At 46.6% G+C, this 24,682-nt stretch overlaps 1 protein-coding gene across 2 annotated transcripts in view; it reads left to right on the top strand.

Moving 5' to 3' along the window:
* The first annotated feature begins 15,108 nt into the window (after window positions 1–15,108).
* Stk32c (serine/threonine kinase 32C) overlaps window positions 15,109–24,682 on the top strand; it is an 81,001-nt gene continuing 71,427 nt past the window's right edge. The window contains exon 1 of one of the 2 annotated variants that reach the window (NM_001108922.1): window positions 15,109–15,520. In NM_001108922.1, the coding sequence (NP_001102392.1) occupies window positions 15,256–15,520 (265 nt within the window). In that variant the 5' untranslated portion in view covers window positions 15,109–15,255. Of the gene's footprint in view, window positions 15,521–15,546; window positions 15,776–24,682 lie in introns of those variants that run through there. The other variant, XM_039085359.2, reaches the window with a different exon arrangement.

Below are 24,682 nucleotides of genomic sequence, written 5' to 3'. Positions count from 1 at the left end.
AGAAACATACAAGAGACATACAAGAGACTAGACTGGGTCAACAATAGACATTACAATAGAAATTTAAAGATTCATAAGGACATACTTTAAAAATCTGTAATCCATCAAATTGGAAAAACCTAAAACAAATTGGTACATTTTTTGATATACACAACCCACAAAAGTTATATCAAACTCATATAAACACTTTTAAAAGATCGATAACACTTAGTAAATAGAGACAGTAATTAAAAGTCCCCCCAATAAAAACAACAACAACAACAAAAACAGGGCCAGGTAGACTCAGGGAAGAATTCTACCAGACCTTCAAAGAAGAGTTAACATCAATACTCCTCAAACTATTCTGAAAACTACAAATGGAAGCAACATTACCCAATTCTTTTTTATGAGGCCTCAATTACCCTGATACTGAAACCACACAAGGACCCTTCAGAGAAAGAAAATTACAGACCAATTTCCTTCATGAACGTAGCAAAAAATGCTTAATAAAACATCAACCAAATCCAAGAACTCGTAAAAAAGACTATTCACCACAATGTAGTAGGCTTCATCCCAGAAATGCAGGGATGGGAAGCAGTATAAATCAATAAATGTAACCCACCATATAGACAGACTGAAGGATTAAAAGCACATGATTAGGTGCAGCAAAGACCTTTGACAACATCCAGCATCCCTTCATACAAGTCCCGGGGAGACGGAGGATACAGGCACATACCTCAATATGACAAGGGCAATGCACAGCAAACTCAGGGCCAACATCAACCTAAGTGGGGAGGAACTCCAAGCATTTCCACTAAAATTGGGAACAAGACAAGGATGTGCATGCCTCATACCTATTTAATATAGGTATTGAAGTCTTAGCTAGAGCAGTAAGACAACAGAAGGAGATCAAAGGGATACAAATAGGAAAGAAAGAAATATCTTTATTTGCAGATGTGATTTTATACATGTAAGACCCTAGAGTCTGCAGCAGGAACTTCCATAGCTGATAAACATGTTCGGCAAAGTAGCAAGATACAAAATTAACACACAGAAATCAGTAGCCTTCCTATACACAAATGACAAAGAGACAGAAAGAAATCATGGAAACAGTATCTTTTACAATAGCAAAACAAAACAACGAAACAAGAAAACCCCAAACAAACAAACAAATCCCAAAACCCTTGATAATTTTAATCAAGCAGGTGAAATTGTGTAATAGAATATTTAAGACACTGAAGAAAGAGTTTGAAGAAGACACCAGAAGATGGAAAGATCTCCCATGCTCATGGATCAGTAGGATTAATATAGTGAAAATGGCCATCCTACCAAAAGCAATCTACATTTTCAATGCAATTCCCTTCAAAATTCTAACACAGTTCTTCACAGAAATCAAAACAATTTTCAACTTCATATGGAAACCATGAAATAGCTAAAACAATCCTGAGTAATAAAAGAACTGCTGGAATAATCCCATCCCCCACCTCAAATTGTCCTACAGAGTGGTAAAAACCACAGTAATAAAATGGTATTTCGGGGTTAGGGATTTAGCTCAGTGGGCAAGGCCCTGGGTTTGGTCCCCAGCTCCAAAAAAAAAAAAAAAAAAAAAAAACAAAACAAAAAAAACAAAACAAAAAAACCCCCAAAAGACATAAAATGGTATTGGTATAGAACAGACTGAAGATACACACACACACACACACACACACACACACACACACACACACACACACCCCTGCATATATGCCTGCTTGCCAGAAGAGGGCACTAGATTTTACTATAAATTATTACGAGCCACCATGTGGTTGCTGGAATTGAACTTAGGACCTCTGGAAGAGCAGCCATCTCTCCAGCCAAGTGGGACCTGTTTTTTGACAAACCAAAAATACACAGGGGAAAAAGGACAACGTCTTCACCAAATGGGGCTGGTCAAACTGGGTTTCGGCATGTAGAAGAATGCAAATAGATCCATACTTATCAACCCACACAAAACTCAACTCAACATAAAGCCAGATGATACCCTGAACCTGATAGAAGAGAAAGTGGGAAATACCTGAACTCATTGGCACAGGGAAAGAATTTCTGAACTGTTAGCACAGGCACTGAGATCAACAATAAGTGGGCCTTCATGGAACTGAAAAGCTTCTGTATAGGGCACAGATTGAACAAAACGGAGGCTACAGAACGGGCAACGATCTTTACCAATGACACCGCCAAGAGAGGGCTAATATCTAAGACAGAGAACTAAAGAGCTGGGTGAGAAGAAAACAAAAGTGGGGTACGTATCTAAACGAAAGTCTCAAGTGAAACACAAATGACCGAGACGTTACCTAAAGAAATGTTCTGCTTCCTTAGTCATCAAGGAAACGCAAATCCAAACTACTCTGAGATTTCAGAATGGGCAAGATCAATAAAACAAACGACAGCTCATGGTGGTGAGGATGTGGGGAAAGGAGAACACTTATTCATTGCTTGTGGGGGTGCACACTTGTACAGCCAGTATGGGAGTCGGTGTGGCAGTTCCTCAGGAAGCTGGGAATAGATCTAGCGTAAGAGCTGTCTCTTCCACTTTTGGGCACATACCCACAGGACTCCACATCCTACTGCAGAGACACTCGCTCATCCTTGCTCATTGCTGCTCTACTCATAATAGCCAGAAATTAGAAGCACCCTGGATGCCTATCAGCAGATGAATGGATAATTAAAAAAAGTGGTACATCTACATAATTGAATATTATTTGGCTGTAAAAAAAACCCAAATTATAAAATTTGCAAATGAATGGTTGGAGATAGGAAAAAATATTCTGAGTAAGGTAAGGTCTGGACCCCAAAAGACAAATACTGTATATATTCTCTTTTATGTGGATGTCCATTTTTAAGCCTTTGATAGGCATGCTACAGAGGGGTTAGATGTAGAATAAAGGACTGGGGGAAGGAGGAGATCTTCCAAAGAAGGGGAAGCAGAATATATAGCTATGGAAAGGCATGGGCAGAAGGCTTAAAATGGGTAGAGGTGGGGAGGAAAGAAGAGGGAAGGGGGGATACAGGGAGGGACAGCTTACACTAGGGGCCCTTTGAGGGGTCATACTGAAACTATATAAGGCCCAGGGAGAACCAAACACTGTTGTTCTGCTAAAGGAATGCAGCAGTAAAAAGATTTGTTAGATCAGTCGGTGCCTCGCCCAGCCATCATCAGGGAAATTTCCTCACACAGTAGACAGGAACTAACACAGAGCCCCACAACTGGACAATGTGCAGAGAGTGACAGACTTTGGAACACTCAGTCCTGAATGGTCTGTCTTCATCAAGCCCCTTCCCTTAGAGGTCCGGGATCCATGCAGAAGAGGAGACACAAAGATTTTAAGAGCCAGAGGGGATAGATGACATCAAGGAAACTGTCTTCCAGGCACAAGAGGACTGGCAAGTCAGAGGAACTCAGAGAGACTGTGGCAGGATACACAGGAAGCTGGGCCTGCACAGCTTCAAGTCAGATTGGATCTCAGTGCTGAGAGGGGGAAGTGAATACAGACTTCCAGCCATCACCAAGAAGCTATCCCTAACTGACACTTACTTGCAAAGGAAAAAATAATTTCCTCCAGTGAAGTCTCATGGGTATATTAACCACACTTAAAGGCATTGCCCATGCGCAGAAGCAGACTGGGAAGGCATAACAAACTGGTATTATCGTAGACATTGCTTTGTTTGTTTGTTTTTGTCTTACTGGTCTTTTGCTGGTGTATTATGGTTTCTGATTTTGTGTCTTTATGGGTGTCTCTCTCTCTGTGTTTCTTGTGCTTACTCTTTCTTTTTTCTAAATTATTGTTGGTTTGGTTTGCCTGTTTGTTTTTTTAATGAAGACCCCCTGGTATTTGGTATTTTAAAAACAGTGAGGTCAGTGGCCGAAAGGTAAGTCATGTTTGCTGTCATTTGCAGTCTGCCTATAGATACTTTGTCTGCCTTTCGGTAATGCTAATTGTGTGTCAAATTGTATCTACCACAGTAGGCAGCAGGTGAAAATAAGTTGCTTAATATGCCTTCAACACGACGAAACTCTCTTTCCTTGTAATTTCATATATCCACTTTCAATAACATATTCAAAGCTAATAAAAACAGGAAGGAATTCGTAGCTTAATAAAACAAATCTGTTTACCTTTGCAGTTACTTTAGTGATTAACATCCTATATTGTTCCAATGTGTATCCAGATAGGAATAAAATGTAACATTATTTTTTTTTAAAAAAAGCCAATTCTGCCATTGGTTTAAACACAAGTCTCTGCATGGGCATTGTGCTCTATTTGGTACTGCTCAGGGTATCTTAGGAGAGACAGCCTCCCTGCGCTCCCTCGCTGGTATTTCAGTCTTAGGTTTAATAAAAAGGCTCCCCGGAGTGTGCTTTTCTTACGTGCTTTCAGTAGAGTGGGCTGAGCTTGTAATATGAAGGGAGAAGCACCAGTACCCGATGACGAGTGGCATCGAAGGTGATGGCAACAGTGGTAGAAACAGCACCAGCTACTGCACCCAGAGTCACTACAGCCTTAGCAGCCAGGAGTCACTGTCAAGGGCTGAGCAACCAGGACTTCTAGGAGGACCTGGAGAATTAAGGTTACCCAAGGACTGCAACAGAACTGTAACACTAGAGGGCAGCACTTGCTGCTTCTCCTGCAAGCCTGGGACCACTATTCCCGTTGATCAGCATCTGAAGAGTTTGTCCTTGCCTACCCAGGATTCCTATCCAGGCAGAGTCCTAGCTAGGTGACTGGGAGCAAGAAGATGAACTGCTAGGTGGGGGCCAGCTGTGGGCGTGTCCTTGTTACACTTCAGGGCAGTCATATGTTCCTTAGTTAGTGTTCTATTGCTGTGGACCCTATCTGGGTCCTCTTACAAAGGAAAGCATTGGGAGCTTGGCTACAGTTCCAGAAGCCTGGTCCATTATCAGCATGGCAGGGAGCATGGTGGCAGGCACGCCAAACATGGTGCTGGAGTATCTTGATCCACAGGCAGAGAAAGAGCAAGCCTGGGTCTGCTATGGGCTTTTGAATCCTCAGAGTCCACCCCCAGTGATACATTTCCTCCAGCAAAGCCACCCTTCTGATCCTTTCAAAGAGTTCAACTCCTTGGTGGCTAAGCATTCAAATATGTGAGTTTCTGGGGGCCATTCATACCCCCTTTTTTGGTGTTTATAGACAGGGTATCTCTGTGTGTATTCCTGGCTGTCTTGGAACTTGCTCTGTAGATCAGGCTGGCATTGAATTCACAGAAACCTGCCTTCCTGTGCCTTCTGAGAGCTAGGCCTGTGCCCCAACTGTGTGTGGGTAGTATCCATTTAAACACCACAGAAAGGTTAAAGCTCACCAGATCCTTATTATTATTATTATTATTATTATTATTATTTTTTGGTTCTTTTTTTCTGAGCTGGGGACCAAACCCAGGGCCTTGCGCTTCCTAGGCAAGCGCTCTACCACTGAGCTAAATCCCCAACCCCAAGATCCTTATTTTTGCTACAGCATTTGATAACATGCTCTGATCAGGTCTGGAGAGATGGCTCAGAGGTTGAGTACTGTCTGCTCTTCTAAAGGACCCAGGTTCAATTCCCAATACCTGCATGGCAGCTAAAAACTGTAACTCCTGACCAGGCTGTCATGACATCTTCATATAGACATACATACAGGCAAAACACCAATGTACGTAAAAATAAAAATAGACAATTTTTTAAACAGAAATTGATATCTGTTTTAAAATGTGCTCTGACCAAAGCAACTTAACAGTTAATTTCTCTTTGGCAGTATATTAAAATTGGAATGGTATATGGATTAACATGGCCTCTGAACAGGATGACATGGAAATTTCTAAAGCATTTCATATCTTTTAAAATGTCTATTTGGGCTCAGGGTTCAGGTAACAGTCTATCATGGTTGGAAAGTAACAGTGACAGAACTAGAGGGAGCTGGTCTCATTGTATCCAGTCGAGAGGGGACATGCCTGTTTAGTGCTCAGTTTGTTTTCTTCACTGGCTACAGTCCAGCATCCCCTGCCCAGGTAGTGCTCTGCCCACAATTTTAGATCTCAATCAAGAATAACAGTACCCATAGGATCCTGTCCCAGGTGAGCATCCATGGAGCATCTGAGGCCAGGTCAGAAGGTATAACCATATTGTGAAACTATTCCTCACACGCGTCTGTTCTGGGAAAGCTCTGAGCTGAGAAGCCTGCTGGTCTGGTTGGGATGCTGGGTTGGGTCTGTACGGTACATAGGGCTACGGTTACTACCTCTCTAGTGAATGCTACAATCTGTATCCGTGGCCAATAATGCCTATTGGAAACACCCAAACCTGCCAGGAGCTTCTGGTGGAAAGTCCGTAGCAAAGTCAGGTGGCTGTCCCCAACCCCACCTCTGAAGACTGATGTTGTGCTGCAAAACCTGCCTTTTTTTTTCCCATAGTGTCAAAAGCGGATAAGACTCTAAGCCTATTTTGAAAAGAGGATCGTGGGCTGCTAAACCCAGATGATTTGGGGGAATTGGTTTGGCCCTTTTCTAAAGATTCTGGAAGTATTTGTACAGGATTCCCTCAAGAGCAAGGATGGTGTTGATGCAGAAAGGAGGGTGGGGTCTTCACTCTTGACAAGCCAGTGGTTTTATAATTTGATTTTAATTTAAAGTGATAGTGGATGCTCCTGAAGAGAACCATATGACCGCCTCTACAGTGCTGGAAGCTAGACTTGTTATCCTGGTTTTATACCCAACAAATTGCACAAGCATGGTAACCCCTGGAAATGAGAAGGGAGGTAGCAAATTGGTCCTGCTCCTGAGCCTCTAGGCCAGAGGTTCTCACCCTTCCTAATGCTGCTGCTTTTAATACAGTTCCTCATGTGGTAGTGACCATAAAATTATTTTGTTGCTGCTTTATAACTGTAGTTTTGCTACTCTTATGAAATATGTATATGTAATCCCTGTGAAAGGGTTGGTTGACTTCCCCCAAAGAGTCTGCTTAGTCTCCAGGTACCTATCCCACAGCAGCAGAGCACAAGAAGGATCTCTCACCATTCAACATTTTGTTCCATGTATTTATCTAAAATCACCATCATCACCATCATCATCACCATCACCATCACCATCATCATCACCATCATCATCATCATCATCATCACTGTGCTTATGGTATGTGTGTGCCACATGGCAGGAAGAGTGTGTCTGTCTGAGTTTGTACCATGTCAGCCAGAGCAGGGTGCAGAGGACTTGGGCCAGAACCAGGCCACACATCACAAAGGTTTTACAACCTTTCCAAACAGCATCAGTAGCTGGTGACCAAGTGGTCAATCACAGGAGCCTGTGGGGGACAATTTACATTCTAACTGCAGCACTCCGTGGAGATGAAAAGATGACGGAAAGAGGAAAGAAAGACTTTGGCCTCAGCCCACCGTGAAGATTCCCAGTGGATCTGTAGTCCCCACCAACACAACTTAGCCTCAGAGAGCCTCTGTGCTCACACCCCGAAGCCTGTCTGCGGTCTACCCCGTTCCCACCCAGTCCAGTGAGCACTGACATCCTGTCTGTCTCGATTCTTTGCTGGTCTGGGCATTTCTCACAGACGGTGTCCTGTGACGCGGAGGGTCTCACGTGGCTCCGTTTGTTTGGTAGGTGGTTGTTAAGGCTCATCTGTGCCACAGCAGCTGCTGGTGCTCCATTGCTCTCCCCTGCTGGGCTGCACTTCGTGACATCGGTAAGCGTCTCTGTGTCCATTCACTGGGGGACAGACATTTGGACTATTTATAGCTTCCAGTTATTATGAAATAATGCTGCTATGAATATTCATATTCTGAGGTGCATGGTAAGTATGCTTAACAATTTAAGACAGCGATTTTCCAAAGCAGCTGTACCACTAGATGTTCCTGTGAGCCAAATATGAGTTCCAGACCAGCTACCTCGTGTACTCAGTGTTGTTTGTTTTATTACCACTTTTTCATTCTTCTGAGTAGATAATCCTGATTGTGGTTTAGACTCCCCTTGCCTGGTGACTTGTGATTGTGGGTCCCAGTTTCATGGGTCTGGTAGCTGTTTGTATGACTCCTTTACTGTAGCATCTGTTCAAGCCTTCTAGCTACTTTGTAATCGAGTTGTTTTCTTGTAATTGGGTGTGAGAGTCTTTTATGCGCTCTGCGTACAAATCTAGTTCTAGATATAGGATTTGGTATTGGCCTCATCCACTGCCTTGGCCCAGTCTGTTTTTTTTTGTTTTTTGTTTTCTCTCAATGGTACTCTCTGCCATATCAAAGTTTTTATACTGTTAACAGGGATCAACTTACATTTTTCTTTTAATGGATCATTTTTTTGTTTCGTATCTGTAACATAGTTAACTTCTGTCTATCCCCAAATTAGAGCTTACTTCTAGTTTTGTAAGTGTTAGGGTTTGGTTTTGCCTCTGCTTCACTTTGAATTACTCTTTGTGTAAGGGTTTATGTGTTGCTCTTGTGTGGGTATTCATAGCCTCAGCCGACTTCAGTTTTCTTTGTGGGGAAGTTTTTAATTACATGTTTTGCTTTTTTTTTCCTGTTCCTTTTCTTTCTCCTTCTTTCTTTGAGACAGAGTCCTTTTCTAAAAATATCATTACATTAATTTATTCAGTTTGTGAATGTGTGTGTGAGTGCATGCGTGCTTGCAGATACGCACCACAGGGTGTGTGGAGGTTGGAGGTCAGTTGCAGGAGTTGACTCTCTTCCTTCACTATGTGGATCTAGGGGATTGAACTCAGGTTGCTAGGTTCCACAGCAAACTGCTTACGGTTGTATTGTTATATAATCAGGATGGCTTTGAACCCACACGCCTCTACTTCTAGAGTGATGGTAAAGGTGCAGGTATGCACCACCACACACAGCTTAATTACAATACTTCTTTTACACATATGGGTTGTGTTACTGTCCCTGAGAAAACATCATCTTAAAACCAGGTATAATAGTACATGCTTGTAATCCTAGCACTTGGGAGATGGAGACAGGAGGACCAGGAGTTCAAAGTTATCCTTAGCTGGGTAGTAGATTGGAGGCCAGTGTGAGAGTCTGTCTCAAAAAAGGCAAAAAAGAGGAAAAGCAAGACAGCTGGCTGGCTCCATTGCTTCAGCCAGAGCGTCACACAATGAGTGTGTGGTACAGCAAAGTGTCTCACCTTATAGCTAGAAGGGTCTAGAACGACACACCTGGAGAGGGTCCATGATCAGCTTCCTTTAATAGACCCTGTATCCTCTTGGTCCACCCACACTGGACTCAGGTGATTCACCCACTGACGACAGGAATGCTTCCATGATCCATCAGTGTTGAACTAAGCTTTCAATATTGGAGCTTTTGAGAAATTCCTCTATTCTGACAATTATGTACGAATTACCTTTTTCAAAGAATTTTCCTAATTATCCTGAGACGAGAATATATTGGAGGGAAACTTTCATAATATTCCTTTAATGTGTCTTTAAGGGTCTCTCCTGCTGACCCTTTCTTCATATCTGATATGGAAAATTTCCTTCTTATCCTGTAAGGCTAGATAAGGTTTTTATAATTTTTATTGATTTATGTTTTAGATCTCTGTCTCTCTGCTTCAGTCTCTGTCTGTCTCAGTCTCTCTGTCTGCCTGTCTCTGTCTGCTTGTCTATCTGTTGCTCTGTCTCTCTGTCTCTGTCTCTGTCTCTCTCTCTCGTGTGTGTGTGTGTGTGTGTGTGTGTGTGTGTGTGTGTGTGTGTGTTGTGTTCGCATGCACCTGCTTGCCTGGTTGCTCATGTACTGCTAAGAGGGCAACTTTTGAGAGTTCGTTGTTCCCTTCCACTGTGGGTTCTGGGATCAAGGTCAGGGCATCAGGCTTGAATGTTGTCTTAGATAGTGTTTTACAGCTAGGAACAGACACCTCAACCAGGGCAACTCTTATAAGGACAACATTTAATTGGGGCTGGCTTACAGGTTCAGAAGTTCAGTCCATTATCATCAAGGCAGGAGCATGGCAGCATCCAGGCAGGCATAGTACAGGAGGAGCTGAGAGTTCCGCATCTTGTTCTGAAAGTAAACAGGAGAAGGCTGCTTCCAGGCAGCCAGGATGGGGGCCTTAAAGACACACTTCCTCCAACAAGGCCACACCTCCAAATAGTGTCACTCCCTGAACCAAGCGTATTTAAACCACCACAGATGTCAACCACTTTTACCAGCTGAGACATCTTGCCCACCCTTTGAGATTTCTTAAAAAGACCAATGATTTATTTTGCTTATTTTGTTATCACCTGTAATGTTCTGCCTCATAGATTTATGACAGGGCGTTTCCCCGTTCTTTTATTCGCATGATGTTTAGATTCTTCTCTCTCTGAAGTGCCTCCTCTCCCTCCTTTTTCCACACTCATTTTTTCTTCCCTTGCCTGTAACTTCTCACCTCTGTTAGATTGGCTTATAGAGTGATGTTTTAAAGTATATAATATCTTCAATTTTATTATGTTCTTTTCAATTGACAACTAAAATTGTGTCCATAGATTGTTGAGCGACATTCTTGTCTTGCCTGAGTCCATCCAATGTCCCTGCGTGAACTTCAAGATACTCTCTATGTCCCCGCAGAGCTGATCCTTTAATGGGCAGGGACTAGATGTTTATGCCCACTTGTCTGGGAGTAGCTTAATAAACCCTAATGTAGGAGTGGCTGGAAAGACATTTTGTGGGTGTGGCTGACTTTCAGCACAGGAAGTGGTCCTTGATAATCTGAAAGGGGCTTGTACAATGTTCTGAATGAGATGGTTAGAGATGTGGCCTAGGAAGGGTTTGGGGGTGGGAGGACAGGTGAGAACACATTCCTAGAAATTGGATGAAATGCATCCCCTTCGTAACACAGCAGAGATCAGGAGGGAATAGTGTTCTGTGTTGAGTGAAAAGTGGAGGGAGAACCTTGGACGTGAAGGTGAGATTTTTCAAGCACAGTATAAAGATGTTGAGCTTTTGTAAAAGTGGAGGGAAGAAAAGGAAGAGACAAGTGAGATCTGTTAAGTGAACCAAGTTAGCGCTTTATCACTTGGGAGCCTCCTGGCTTATCCAGGTCACAAAAGTTGCTCAAATTAGGAAATTCACTGTGTGAAAAAATACATCTAGATGGTTGCCGAGGTGATAAAACTGAATGAGGAGTGGAGACGGGTGTCTAGGACTCCATTGCACTCTTCTGATAGAATTGGGAGATTCACAAGGCCTTAAAGAATGTTCTGTCAGCAGAAATGCTGCCAGCTGGGGTTGGGATGGACAGATTCAGGACAGTGAGAGAAAGCTGCTGGACTTCCATGATTCTGCAAGTAGAAAACTGGCTGGATTGTTACACTGAAATGTGTGCTACGTTTCAAGACAGAGGAAAAGGACCTCTGGACCACCCAGAGGCATCAAGGGTCTCTCCAGGCCAGGACACGGAGCATGGAGTACAGAGGAGTCTTAGGAGGCCTGCACTCTTTCTACTAGGTTTCTTTTTGCTTGGGTCTGGCTGTTTCTTCACCTCATATTTCCTTCTTCAGAATGGAAGTCTCTGCCTTGTTCTCATCTTGGTCTTACAACTTGGAAGCAGATAACCTGTTTTCTAGGTGCTGGGACCCCAGGTGGAGGGAGGTTTTGAGTATATCCAAGACCCCCAGAGAAGCCTTAAACAGAGGGTAGCATGTACATGTGCATGTGTTGCACATGCACAACACACACACACACACACACACACACACACACACACACACACACTGCCTTTCCCATCTTGTCAAACACTATGGTATAAGTTTAGCAGTTTGGTGAGACAGCAAAACTAGCACATATTTCTTCATAATTTCACAGACAAGGTTTATTCTTAACCACTGATCTTAGCAATCTCAGTACAGGATTGTTTATTTCCTTCATAAGGGGAGCATTTTCCTCCTTTTCTTACTTTCTCTTGGGCACATGTCCAAATCCTTAGTGTCACTGTTACTCTTTGGAGCAGGCATGAAGTCAAGTCACTTAACCATGAGTACCCACCCACTGGTTCTAATAATGGAGAGGGGGCTCCCAGTGAGGAAATGGTTGAACTAGGCTTGCTGATCACTAGCCTGTCCCATCTCCTCAGTGCTGGCATCACCAGTGTGCAACACCCTTCTTTGCTTTTGGCACGAGTGCTGGAGATCTAGCAGGCTTGTGCTATGAGCACATTACTGACTGAATTAGCTTCTCAGCCTCTGTAGCTAACGTTTTTGGACAGCAGTTTACCCAGGATAACAGAAGCCACTGAAAGTGAAAATGTGTGGGGATGGAGGGGAGGAGTGTGTGCTTGATTTAGATGAGGAGATTCGAGACAGAGCTGAAAATACCCAGGTGGGATTTGAGACTTGGTGTTTATGTTGAGACTCTTGGAAATATTAGAGAGCTTGGGAACCCCATCCTAGCCTTCTAGCTCCCCTTTTAATCATGGTTGGTTCAGACTCTAGCCTCGGTGGTGGGAACAACATGCAGCATGCAACTGGGTATAGCAGTTCCTGTCTTTGTTCCTGTTATGAGCTCTTCATTAGCCTGGTTCTTACTGTCTGTCCTCTGAATCTCTGGAGCCAGATCTATGGATAGAAGCAGGAATCTCTCAGTTTTCCATCAGACATTTTATCTCAGTGGCAAATACCTGAATGTACTAGCTAGCTTTAACTCTGAACTTGACCTTGAACCTGAGAAGGAAACCAGAGTTGAGGGATTGCCCAGACCAGACTGGCTTGCAGGCATGTATGTAGGGTGTCTTGATTGGTATAGACAGCTCAACACCATCCCTAGACAGGCTGCATAAGAAAGCCAGGTAAGCACGAGCCTGTGAGTGAGGCACGGATGAAGCATCCCCTGGGCTTTGTGCTTCAAGGTCCTGCTCTAAATTCCCCGGAGGACGCACTGTGGTCTGTAACTGGAAGAATCCCATTCCCTTCCTAAGTTGCTTTTAGTCAGTGTCTTACCACAACACCACACTGAAACTAGAACAGTAGTGGGGCAGAGCTGCTCATCATGGTGAACAGGTACAGCACGTCTGTGCTGATGGGCTTCTTCCTCCTTCCCCTTTATCCCACCCAGGACTCCATCCTATGGGTTGGTGTGGCCCATGTTTTGGGTTGACCTTTCCCACATGTAAGTCCTCTCTGGAAAAACCATTTGGGTATCTCTCAACCCAATGAAGTTGACATTCAAAATTTAATACCTGGGCAGTCAGAGGCTTCGATGTTACTGCTTCTTTTAATTCACCCTTTACTTATTTTTTGAGACAAGGTCTCTCACTAATCTAGGAACTCACTTATTCAGTTAGACAGGTTGGCCAGCAAGCCCAGAAATCCTTCTGCCTTTGCCTTCCTATGCTAGGATGACAGTCATTCAGCCATGACTGGGAACAGAACTCATGCTTATGTGTCAGGCAAGCACTTTACCAACTAAGCTGTCCTCCAGCCCCTCTCCCATTTTGTCTATGGCACTCTCTTCTTTCTGTCCCCTAGGCCGTTCTTAGGAAGCCAGGGGTGGGGAGGAGGGACATAACTCTGCATTTTATTTACTTCCTGACATTTTTAGAGGTCTGGGAGGGAAAGGTTGCCACTATTTGGGTCAAGGTCCTTGAAGAATTCTGATGTGCAGAGTGGGTTTGCTGGCTTTCACTCTCTCCCACACAATGAAAGCTGAGGACCTCCTCTGAACAGGCCATGCATCGGGTCTCAGTAGGCTTATGGGGTCCTAATGGAGCACATTACAGAAGACTGTAGACCTCTGCCGGGACTTATTTCACTGTCTCTGCCTTGGACAGTGTACCTTGAGACTCCTTGGAGACTTGTGGTAGCATGGCCGATCCCCCTACAACCTCTAAACATCTGAAGCCTCCCTCGTGCTCTGTCCTGGGTCAGCAGACAGCTCTGTTCATTATCTGGCCAAGAAAAAAAGGGCTCCTGTTTAGCCAAGACCTGGTTCTAGCTCCTAAAATGCTGGCCCAAGAAAGACCTAGGTTACCTATACTTAGCTTTTTCCAGCCAAGCAGGTTGGGGGCGGGGGCCTTCCTGAATTCCTAAGTCGGTAGGGGTGGATGAACCTGAGGGCTACTGTAGAAATTATGAGAGGGAAGAACCTGCAGCCTTGTGGTCACCCATAATCCACATAGGGACAGAAAGAGGGTCATTTCAGGTCTTCCAGGTGGTGGAGAGGGGGGCTGTCTTTGTGACCAGGTTTTAAGGCAGACTTAAGCAGGCAGAGACTTCCAAAGGTCAGAGCACTGAGTAACCGAAAAAGAGTTCCCAGTAACAAGGCCGTAGACACTGGAAGCCAAGCATCCCGACCTCGTGAAGGAGCAGGAGCAGAGACAGAAAGGCTAAGCTACGCTGCAGGCTTCCCGACATGCAGTGAAGACCCTAGCGAGTACACAGGACCCTACATAACTTGTGTTTCTCACCAGGCCTTTGGCGCAACCTGTACTAGGGGACTCTATTCAGTGCCGGATAAGCTATACAAAGAGGTCAGAGGAGCTAGAATAAGCACAACCAAGTTTCTGGACATGCGCATCTGTACATATGCGCCTTCTTGTAGCTAAGGGTCCTAACGTCCGCTCTGGGCGGGGATTCCGTGCCAAACTCCGCCCTACTCCCACCCTCCTCAGGCATCGAGATCCCGCGCCGCCTGTGGCCTCAGAGCGGGATAGCACCCTGCTGCCACCGCACGGCAGCTTAAATACTTCTCGACCACCCCCCCCATTAACGCGCACAGTGCAAAGCCGCGGCCTAAAGTTTGAGGTTTCTAAGGATCGATTGGCAGAAATCTGCAATTGACTTTTTGTACGAAGACAGCGGAGGTAGGAAGGCCTAGGGAATTCCTGATTGCTCGCCAGTCACAGCATTCCTGAAGGGGTCCCAAAAGTCTCCGCCGCTCTGTGAAGGAAAGAGTCCTCATGTGTAGCCTCTTGGGCAATTCAAGATAGGAGGAAGGCGATTAGCATCTGTCCTCTCTCGCTTTTATCTCCGCTGCCTTTTCGGTGCAAGGGTCGAGCCTACGCAAACTAGACCCTTGTCCGCTGGTAGCCCGCGCGGCGCAGGGAATCTAATACCAGCCCCGCCCAGGCCCCGCCCCGGTTCCGGACTCCACCCTGAGTCCACCCCTCCGGCCCCGCCCCGCTGCTCGCAATCAGCGGGCGGGTCGGCTGCCCCGGAGAGCCAGAGCCAGTACTAGGAGCAAGGCCGGCGCTGCCGGCCCTTAGCGCTCTGCTCTCGTAGGGTCGGGCGCGGGCCATGTTCCGGGCTGTGGCCGCTGCGCATACCCAGGCCTGGCGATGAGGAGCGGCGCAGAGAGAAGGGGCAGCAGCGCCGCGGCGCCCCCCGGTTCTCCACCTCCCGGTCGTGCGCGCCCCGCGGGCTCCGATGTGTCTCCCGCCCTGCCGCCGCCGGCAGCTAGCCAGCCCCGGGCTCGGGACGCCGGCGATGCCCGCGCGCAGCCGCGCCCCCTGTTTCAGTGGAGCAAGTGGAAGAAGAGGATGTCTATGTCGTCCATATCGGCATCCAGCGCGCGGAGGCCGGTGTTTGACGACAAGGAGGATGGTGAGTGAAACCGCCCACTGGGGACTCCCGGGGACAGCCGGGTACCCGGGCCTCTGGAGACCTCGCGCGCTGTCTCAGGGTGGACGCGGGGGTGGCATTTCTCTGCGTTGGGATGCAGTCGCCACCTGGGTGGGACCGCTTCTTGGGCGTCTGCGTTTCCGGGGAAACTATTGGACCACGACTGAAGTCCCCGTGGCGCGTCCTGATTCCAGTGACAGCGCTGCGGGCAGATGAGGCTCTGGCCCGCCTTTCGAGGTGAGAGTCGGCGATGGTGGAGGCTGCTCCGGGCTCAGGCGCGACACCGCCCACTAATGCACACCGCACGTTTTCATTTTCCTGTATGGGTGGTGTGCAGGCTGCGTGGTTACTTTTCATTCCAGGAGATTCTGCTTGTTGTGCAGTTTGTGAAGTGAGGTGGCTGTCCTACAGGTGGCACAGGGGCCTGGGCCCTTCAGTTTGAGGTGTTCCACACGGCAAACCCAGACCCTACACCGGATTATGCCGCACAGTTTATCCATGGCTTTGTGCTAAGACCCTCGGGAAACTCGTGCTCTGTGAAATCTTTCTGCAGAGATAGCTGTTGACCTGGGGGACCTGTGTCTCTTGAGTAGCAGCAGAGCAATCTGGTGGGGAGGTGGGGATGGGAGGTGCCAGACATCTGGCCCTGTAAGCACAGCAGCTGGAGCCGTGCTGGGTACAGGGACCTTTGACTTAGCACCTGCTGGATGCAGCCTGAGGGGGGGGGGTTGGGATGGAGTCACATGTAACATATAGCTTTTCCCTACAGAAGCCATGCGAATAATTTTAAATGGTGCAGTCATGACACATTTGATGTTTTTTTGACATTTTCTTAAAATAGTTGAATATGCATTTTCATTTGTAGGCAGCCTACAGAGGTATGATGGATTTTTTTTTATAATTTTAGAACACAGTTCAGCATAGGAGCCCAAGCTACTTATTTCCAATAAATAATTTAAGCATTTAGGAAATTACAATAATCAGAAGTCAGGCCTGTGTTGGAGAGCATGTGAGGCTACATGCTGGCATTCCTATTGGAAACAGGAGGCGTGAGGCCAGGCTAGTGAGTTCCAGGCCTCTGCTGAGTATGGTCAGCAGGGGAGGGTCATTCAGGTCAGCCTTGTGTTCTGAGGTGGCTGGTCACTGTACTCTGAACTTGGGGACAGCAGGACTCACATGCTTTCATTGTCAGTAATCAGAGTTAAAAACCAACCAACCAAACCAAACCAAACCAACCAACCAACCAACCAACCAACCAACCAACCAACCAACCAGCCAGTCAACAAACCAAACAACCAATAAAACTGCCCCGTTGAAGGAAGCAGATCATTAAGTTGGTTTGCATCGGGTTTCTGGCTACAAGACGAGAGGTCTGGGAAACACATTTGCTTTCGTACTTGCTGGTGCCAGCTAAGGGCTGGCCACCCCTCCATGTCTCTGAATCATGTCTCCAAGGCAGCAGGGTAGAAACAGAAATTGACGTAGTGCAGGGGCTGCGGTTGTTGGTCTAAGTCCATGTTTTCTTCTTCACATTGTGCTGCCTCAGAACTCTAGGGTTAGCAGAGGGGCACGGAGCAAGACCAGCTGTGGTGCTCTCTGCCACTTGAGAACCTGCCTCTTTACTTGCTTGCAGTAGAAAGACAGAGGGTACTAATTGCTCTGGGCTTATGTGAGGTGAGCTGCTGACGTGCCTCACCAGGCCTTGTTTTGTACGATGTGTCACAGGCAGTGCTCATCATTGGCTGTGTGGCCCTGGACTGACACACCTCGAGAGCTTAACTAGGTTTTGGTGGGTTCGAGTGACCAAGTGGGTCCTGCTGGCTGAGAATGCTCTCTGGGAGGGTAACCACTTGGTTCTTCTTGTCTGTGTCATTATCAGGGCACGCATAGAGTCAGGGTGTAGCGTCTCCTTCCATGCAGTGCCTTGAGTGAAGGTGTTAGGATTCGTGTACACAGAACGAGTATAGCCGGACCAGAAGAGCAGCCTTCAGGTGGGACTAGGGCCTGGACTCCTGTGTTCCAGGGGACACAAGTCACCCCCTTTTCCTGATGTAGTGGGGCCTAAGAGGCAGCCGTGCTGTGCTGGTGACTTGCATGTACTGGAACTATACAGTTGCCATGGTAATGTGAGACCTTCTGATGAGTTTTTTTTTTTTAGATTAAAACACCTAATTAATATATCAAATTTGCTCAGCAAAGGGGGAAAAAAGGAAGAAAATAGGAGGGCAGTTTAACAAAGTAGCAGGTAAATTGCAACTAAAGAGTATAGTCTTGCCAAATAAGATCTTAAATGGCCTCTGTTTCTATTAGTCCTCCTGGAACCCAGCGTGGCTATTCCTCCCTGGCTGATATTTGGGGCAAGAGAAGAATTCCTTGCCTTTCTTTTTTCAACCAAGGGCTCTATTTGCTTTGCTCTTTGCTCTGGCTTCTACTAAATTCGCTTGGAGAGTGGCCTCCTATCACTACCTCGGTGCCTCTGATACTGAGGGGTTTCCAGTACCTTCCCACTCCAGTAACCCGCTGAGACATTGCTCCATCCCAGCAAACTAGGGCTTGCCACTGCAGACCCACTGTGGTGTCCCCTTCACAGGAGGGAATTCCTGATAGCTGAGAAGACTTGCTCCCGTCCTGGACCTTGATGTGAGGGTGCCTCTCCGGTGTGGTAAGTTGGGGAGCACAGTGGAGGACATTTAAAACACTCTTTTAAAAAGAAATGAAAAGAAAACCATTTTTTTCTAATTAGAAGTGTGTTGCAATGTATATATTTGAAAAAGAAGTTATACTTCATGCCAGAATGCACGTTCAGCATGGTGAGGTCCTCAGGCGAATGTCTGGGTGCCTGCCCAACCTCAGGTCTCTTCCAGAGACCCAGGAATGCAGTCACACCTACAGCTGTGTGGACACCCTTTCCCCGGCTTTTGTACAGAAGTGGGACCACTTTCTACACACTGTTTTGCTGTAACCTGCTCTTTTATTTATCAACATGTCACCAACATCTAAGAGATTGGAAGCATCTCTGTCGGCTGCTAGATCCCTGTCAGCAGCTCTCCACCTGGGTAGTGTGTCACATTCAGTGGGCACTCTTGAAGGACACCAAGTCCCTTCCTGGAAAAGCTGAGGTTCAGCTCGTGGAGATGGGCTGGCCCAGGGTGAGGCTCAGACATCTCTTGTCTACATCCCCGTGACTCTGAGGAATAGGCAGCCCTTCCTTCCTCTGTGTAGATGTAATTTCTCTGATTACTTAATTTCCAATGGGAGGACATTTTTGAAATACAAGCTACATGGCCATGAATGTCTTTGCATGCTCATCTCTGGCACTGTCACCTTAGGATGAAGTTTCAGGACTGTCATAGCTATGTAGGGTGGAGATGGAGACCGGGAGACAGCAGACTTGGGCCCTCATACTGTAGCACATATATGGAAGTCTGAAGACAACTTGAGAATGTTGGTTTCGTTCTGACATGTGGCTTCCAGGGAATAAACTCAGGTTGTCAGGCTTGGTAGTCAGTGCTTTTACCTGCTGACTCATCTCCCTGGCCCAGTTTTACTTTTTATATTGAGAATTCACCCACTGAGAATGGTAACACCTTGTTCTCTGAGTTCCGCATTTTCTTGGACTGAGCATGTTGAAGGTATTTGTAGGCTCGGATTTTTTAGTCTTCTTGTATGTTGGTTCCATCGCATTGCTGGGCTGGGTCCCCCCCACCCCCCTCCACTGGTTCTGCTTTACGTGGTTAATGTTGGCTGAAGAGATAGTTGGTTCAAATATTCATTTGCCAAGCATTGGTCATAATCTGAGACAGGAGGGTCATGACAAAGCTGGGCTATGTAGTGAGACTGTCTAAAAATCAGAAAGCAGACTGACCAACCAAATAGCTACTTTGCTAAAACCCTTGCTAGGTTTTATAACATTCTGGTGACTTTTGTTGGGTGTCCTGGGAGGTCTGTTATGCCACCTGCAGCCCAGGGCTCTAGATATAGAGTGACATTTGCCTCTCTTTCATTGATGTTATCCCCCAGAGCTCAGAAAGCAGAGTCTGAGGCTCTTCTGTGTTTCAAAGTGTTGTTTGGCCCAGTTTACTAAGTGTATATGGTGTGTGTGTGTGTGTGTGTGTGTGGTATGTGTGTGTGTGTGTGTGTGGTGTGTGGTGTGTGTGGTGTGGGGTGTGTGTGGTGTGGCATGTGTATGTGTGAGTGTGTGGTATGTGTGTGGTTCAGTGTGTGTGGTGTGGTGTGTATGTGCGTGTATGTGTGTGTGTGGTGTGTGGTGTGTGGTGTGTGTGGTGTGTGGTGTGTGGTGTGTGTGGTGTGGCATGTGTATGTGTGAGTGTGTGGTATGTGTGTGGTTCAGTGTGTGTGGTGTGGTGTGTATGTGCGTGTATGTGTGTGTGTGGTGTGTGGTGTGTGGTGTGTGGTGTGTGGTGTGTGTGGTGTGGTGTGGGGTGTGTGTGGTGTGGTATGTGTAAGTGTGGTATGTGTGAGTGTGTGGTGTGTGTGGTGTTGTGTGGGGTGTGTGTGGTGTGGTATGTGTATGCATGGTATGTGTGAGTGTGTGGTGTGTGTGGTGTGGTGTGTGTGGTGTGGTGTGTATGTGCGTGTATGTGTGTGTTTTTGTGTGCTATGTGTGCATGTGTTATGTGTATGTATGGTGTGTGTGTGTGCATGTGAGTATGTGATTGGTGTGTGGTGTGTGCATGTGTGTGATATGTGTGCTGTGTGTGGTATGTGTGCTGTGTGTGGTGTTTGTGCAGTGTGTGTGTGGTGTGGTGTATGTGTGTGTATGCTGTGTGTGTGGTGAATGTGTGTGGGGTGTGTGATGTGATGTGTGGGTGTATCTGAGAGTGTGTGTGTGGTGTATGTATGTGTGTGTATGGTGTGTTTGGTGCGTGTGTGTGGTATATGTGTGTGTGTATGTGGTGTGGTGTGTGTATGTGTTTGTGGTATGTGTATGGTGTGTACATGTATGTGGTCTGTGTTCATGTGTGTGGTGTGTGTGCAAGGTGTGTGTGTATGTGTGTGTTATATGTGTGGTGTGTGTGGTGTGTGTGTAGTGTGTACATGTGTGGTGTGTGTGTGTGGTGTGTGTGTGTATCTGAGAGTGTGTGAGAGTGTGTGTGTGGTGTATGTGTGTGTGGGTGTGTATATGGTGTGGTATATGTATGTGGTATGTGTGTGGTATATGTGAGATGTGTGATGTGTATGTGGTGTGTTCATGTGTGTGGTATATGTGTAGTGTGTGTGTGTGGTGTGGTGTGTGTAGTGTATACATGTGTGTGGTGTATGTGTGTTGTGTCTGGTGTGTATAGTGTATACATGTGTGTGGTGTGTGTAATGTGTACATGTGTGTGGTGTATGTGTGGTATATGTAGTGTGTACATGTGTGTGGTGTGTATAGTATGTACATGTGTGTGGTGTATGTGTGGTGTGTGTGGTGTCTGTAGTGTGTACATGTGTGTGGTGTGTATAGTGTGTACATGTGTGTGGTGTGTGTGGTGTCTGTAGTGTGTACATGTGTGTGGTATATGTGTGGTGTGTGTATGTATCTGAGAGTGTGCATGTGGTGTATGTCTGTGTGTGTGTGTGGTTGGTATGTGTGGTGTGTGTATGTGTGAGTGTATGGTATGTGTATGGTGTATTGTGCGGTGTATGTGTGTATGTAAGTCTGAGTGTATGGTACGTGCATGGTGTATTGTGTGGTGTATGTGTGTATGTAGGCCTGAGAGCAGTCTTGGGTGTTGTTCTTCAGCCTATCTACCTTTTGTTTGTTTTGTTTTTGAGACAGATCTCTCACTATCCTGCAGCCTGCCTAGTAGGCTACGCTGTTTGGCTAGTGAGCTTCAAGGACTCTCCTGTCTCTGCCTCCCCAGTGTTGGTATTACAAGTGTGTGGCATCACATTTGACTTCTAGAGTGTATGTTCAGGGGATTGAGGTCAGACCATCACGCTTGAATGCCAGTTGTTCTACTGAGGAGCTGTCTCCCCAGCCCTTTGCCTGGAACTCCAAGGCAAGGGAGAGGAGGACTCTTGTGTAGCTCAGACCTGGGTTGTTGATGATTCTCTCTCCCCAGCCTTGGAGAGGCTTCGGAGAAAGAGGCTCTTCCCTGGTTGTATGCCCTGTCTGAATGGCATCAGGTGTGGGTGGTAGAACATGTTTACATGTTTGGAAGGAGGGCATCTGATCCTGACCAGTAGTTCCTGTCTTGGCCACTGTGCCCCTGCTTCTCTAGATGTTTGCTCTTGAGTTCCTGAGTTCCAAGTACAGTATATATGTCCAGGAGGATCCTTGAATGACTGTGAAGCCGAGTGCTTCTTTTCCTTCTGGCCAATGAGGCCCATCTAGAGTGGACTTGGGACCCACAGTCAGACATTTTTATGTAACAAATGTCATCTCTGTGTGTCTATCCATCTGGTTGTGCAGTTTACAATGCTAAAAATAAGCCAGCTTTTTGTTTAAAAATTTAGCCACCCAGTTTTCAGTTGAGAAGCAATGCAGATAACACCGAAAGTCATTTTTGTTCAGAGCTTCTCTCAGCTGGTGAGGCCCACAGAAATGGAGAGGGGAGTCTTAGGGAGGCCATGCTGTGCGAAAGCATTTCTCCCAAATAGTTGGATTGAAGAGCTCACATAGATTCTCAAAGTGTCGTGAGTGCCTCTGTGCCCCAGGGGGAGGGACCTGAAGACATGGATTCTGGTTCAAGAGGGTCTAGAGGTCTAACAGACCAGCTCCCAGGAAATGTTGCTGGTCCACTGATGCAATTCTGATAGCAAGAACTTTGAGTGTACAGTGAATGTACAGTACGTGTGTTGTTGAGCGAGGACAGGGAGCTGGTAGGATCTGCATATCTTGAGCCCTGATGAGCTATGAGCAGTGAGGAGGATGTCTGTCTGGTTTTGCTGGGAGCTGGGCTTGACAGACTCACCTGTGACTGAGGCTGTTGTCACTTCCCACTGAGCTACCTACCACTTGCTCCCACTGTCACTAGAGCCTTGTAGTCAGTGTGTTTTTTACACCTTGCTTCCTCTTCCAGGTGCTTAGGAAGGTCCTTTCCCATGTGTAACCACTGTGCTCGTGTGGCCCATTTGCTTGGTAACACAACAGTTTGCCTCTAGGCATGGCCGCTGAGAGATGGCTGTCCTATTGGTCACTGTGTCTTTGTTTTGCAGGGGTAGCTACGGGAAGGTTGTGCGTTCCCACCAGCTTCCATACCTCTGGGTGCTGAGGGGGCTGTCCATGCTGCCAATGGTCCTGATGCTGAGGGCTGGTGCCCTGTGGTCCCAGTTGCTTTTGTGGTTCATTTAACCAAAGGGCTGGGGTCTCCACCGGCGCCATTCTTCCTTCCCAACTCGACTTTTCCTTCGCACCTGAAACTATCATGAGCGGTGTTATATGTTGGATTTGCTCCTCAGGCACTATCTACCTATTGTTTGCTTTGGTCTGTGCCACAAGCCCTGCTGCAGTGAGCTTTTATTGCTAACATGCTGGCACATGGCAGGGGTCTGGTCTTCTCAGCTGTGCCTCTTGCATTGGGCAGGGTGCTGTCACCCTGGGTAAGCACCGAGTTCCAGTGTGCCTTATTCTTGCTGGGGTCAGGGCCAGTGCTCCCCTCACGACCCAATCAGGCAGAGACTCTGTTGCTCTTTTCATTACTGTGACGAAACACCTGACAACACCATTTAAGAAGCATTTATCTGGCTCATCGTTTGAAGGCACAGTCCGTCATGGCAGGGAAGACATGGTGGCAGGAGTGTGAGTTAGGTAGTCACACTGCATCTACAGTCAGGGAGCAGGAAGAGGTGAATGCTGGGGCCCAGCTTTCTCCTCTTTATGCTGTGCAAGGACCTCAGCCCCTGGAATGGAGATGCCCAGAATCACTGTGGTTTTTCCTACCTCAGTTAACCGAATGCAGTAACTCCCTCACAGACATGCCCAGAAGCTTGTCTCTCAGGCAATCCCAGATCCTATCAAATTGTTGATATTAATCACTACCATCCCACGTGTTGAATAATCATAATGATCAAAGTTTAAGGATAATATGGAGCAAACCGAAATTAATACAACGTTGTTATTTTTGAAAACCAGAGTGTCTGCTTCATTAAAAACTTATTCCCTGCTGACTTGAAATCTGTTGTTTAAAAGAACCACGGTGGTTACACAGGTCAGCACGGCTGGGAAACCAGCACAGACCCAACACTTGCCAACTTGCTTGGGTCCAGCTCTGAGGCAGGAGTTCTTCCTATCCCTGTTCCCCAAAATGTGACCTGGTCTTCAGCACGTTTCCTCCCATACCCTGGCCCGTGTGGATTGTGTGAAGCCCTAGCTTGCTGTTATTTCAGTTCTGAAGCCAAGGAGATGCTGTAGGTGGGAGGCAGTGTCGCCCCCAATTTATTAAAAATAGGAACAGGCACACTCCATTTTTTCACAGCGATTTAAGAAGTTGACTTTGAAAAGGTTTCTGGGCTTTCAGAATTACCATCTGACTCTTCATGCTTCGAATGCAGAAGGCTTAGCTTATGACCACAGCAAACACTAAACACCATGTGTATGGAGTTTCTCCGAGTTCACTCTGGGGGTCGTTGTCACATAACTATTTGTGCGTATGGCATTTTGTTCTTGTTGTTTTGAGGTGAGGCCCTGAAGGTAGGAACCTTGAAGCAACCTTGACTGCCATCTTCCTTCCGGGCACCCCCACCTTTCCCTAGGTGCTGTGGTCACCATATCTAACCTTGGGGGTGCTGCTATTGTAAGCCCATTCATGGATCAAGACAGACCCGCTGACATTGTCTCTCAAGGCAGACTCACTTGGTGCTCTGGGGACCATCGTGTTGGTTGTCTTTTCCTTGTAAGGTACACCAAAATATAGTGACTTACACAATTTTATTGTTTCTTGTGATTTCATGGGGTCAGACATCAAAGTGGCTTTCTCACTCACGGGTTAGATCATAAGAGTTCTTGCTGCTGCTAGTGTTCGGATATCCTACTGTTTTATGAGTCACCTCAAGGCCTGATGCATTATCCAGCCGTCCCCTCGAGTGGCCTTCACAGCAGAGCTGCTTGGTTATCCTCCCGAGATTTCCATATGTCCCCTGGGATGCCCTCTCTGAGGGCAGAGGGGCTGTGGGATCTGCTTCTAGCCTCAAGTCTCC

Source organism: Rattus norvegicus, chromosome 1 (assembly GCF_036323735.1).
Source record: "Rattus norvegicus strain BN/NHsdMcwi chromosome 1, GRCr8, whole genome shotgun sequence".
In the NCBI taxonomy this organism is placed as follows: domain Eukaryota; kingdom Metazoa; phylum Chordata; class Mammalia; order Rodentia; family Muridae; genus Rattus; species Rattus norvegicus.
This window is presented reverse-complemented; position numbering and strand designations above follow the sequence as displayed.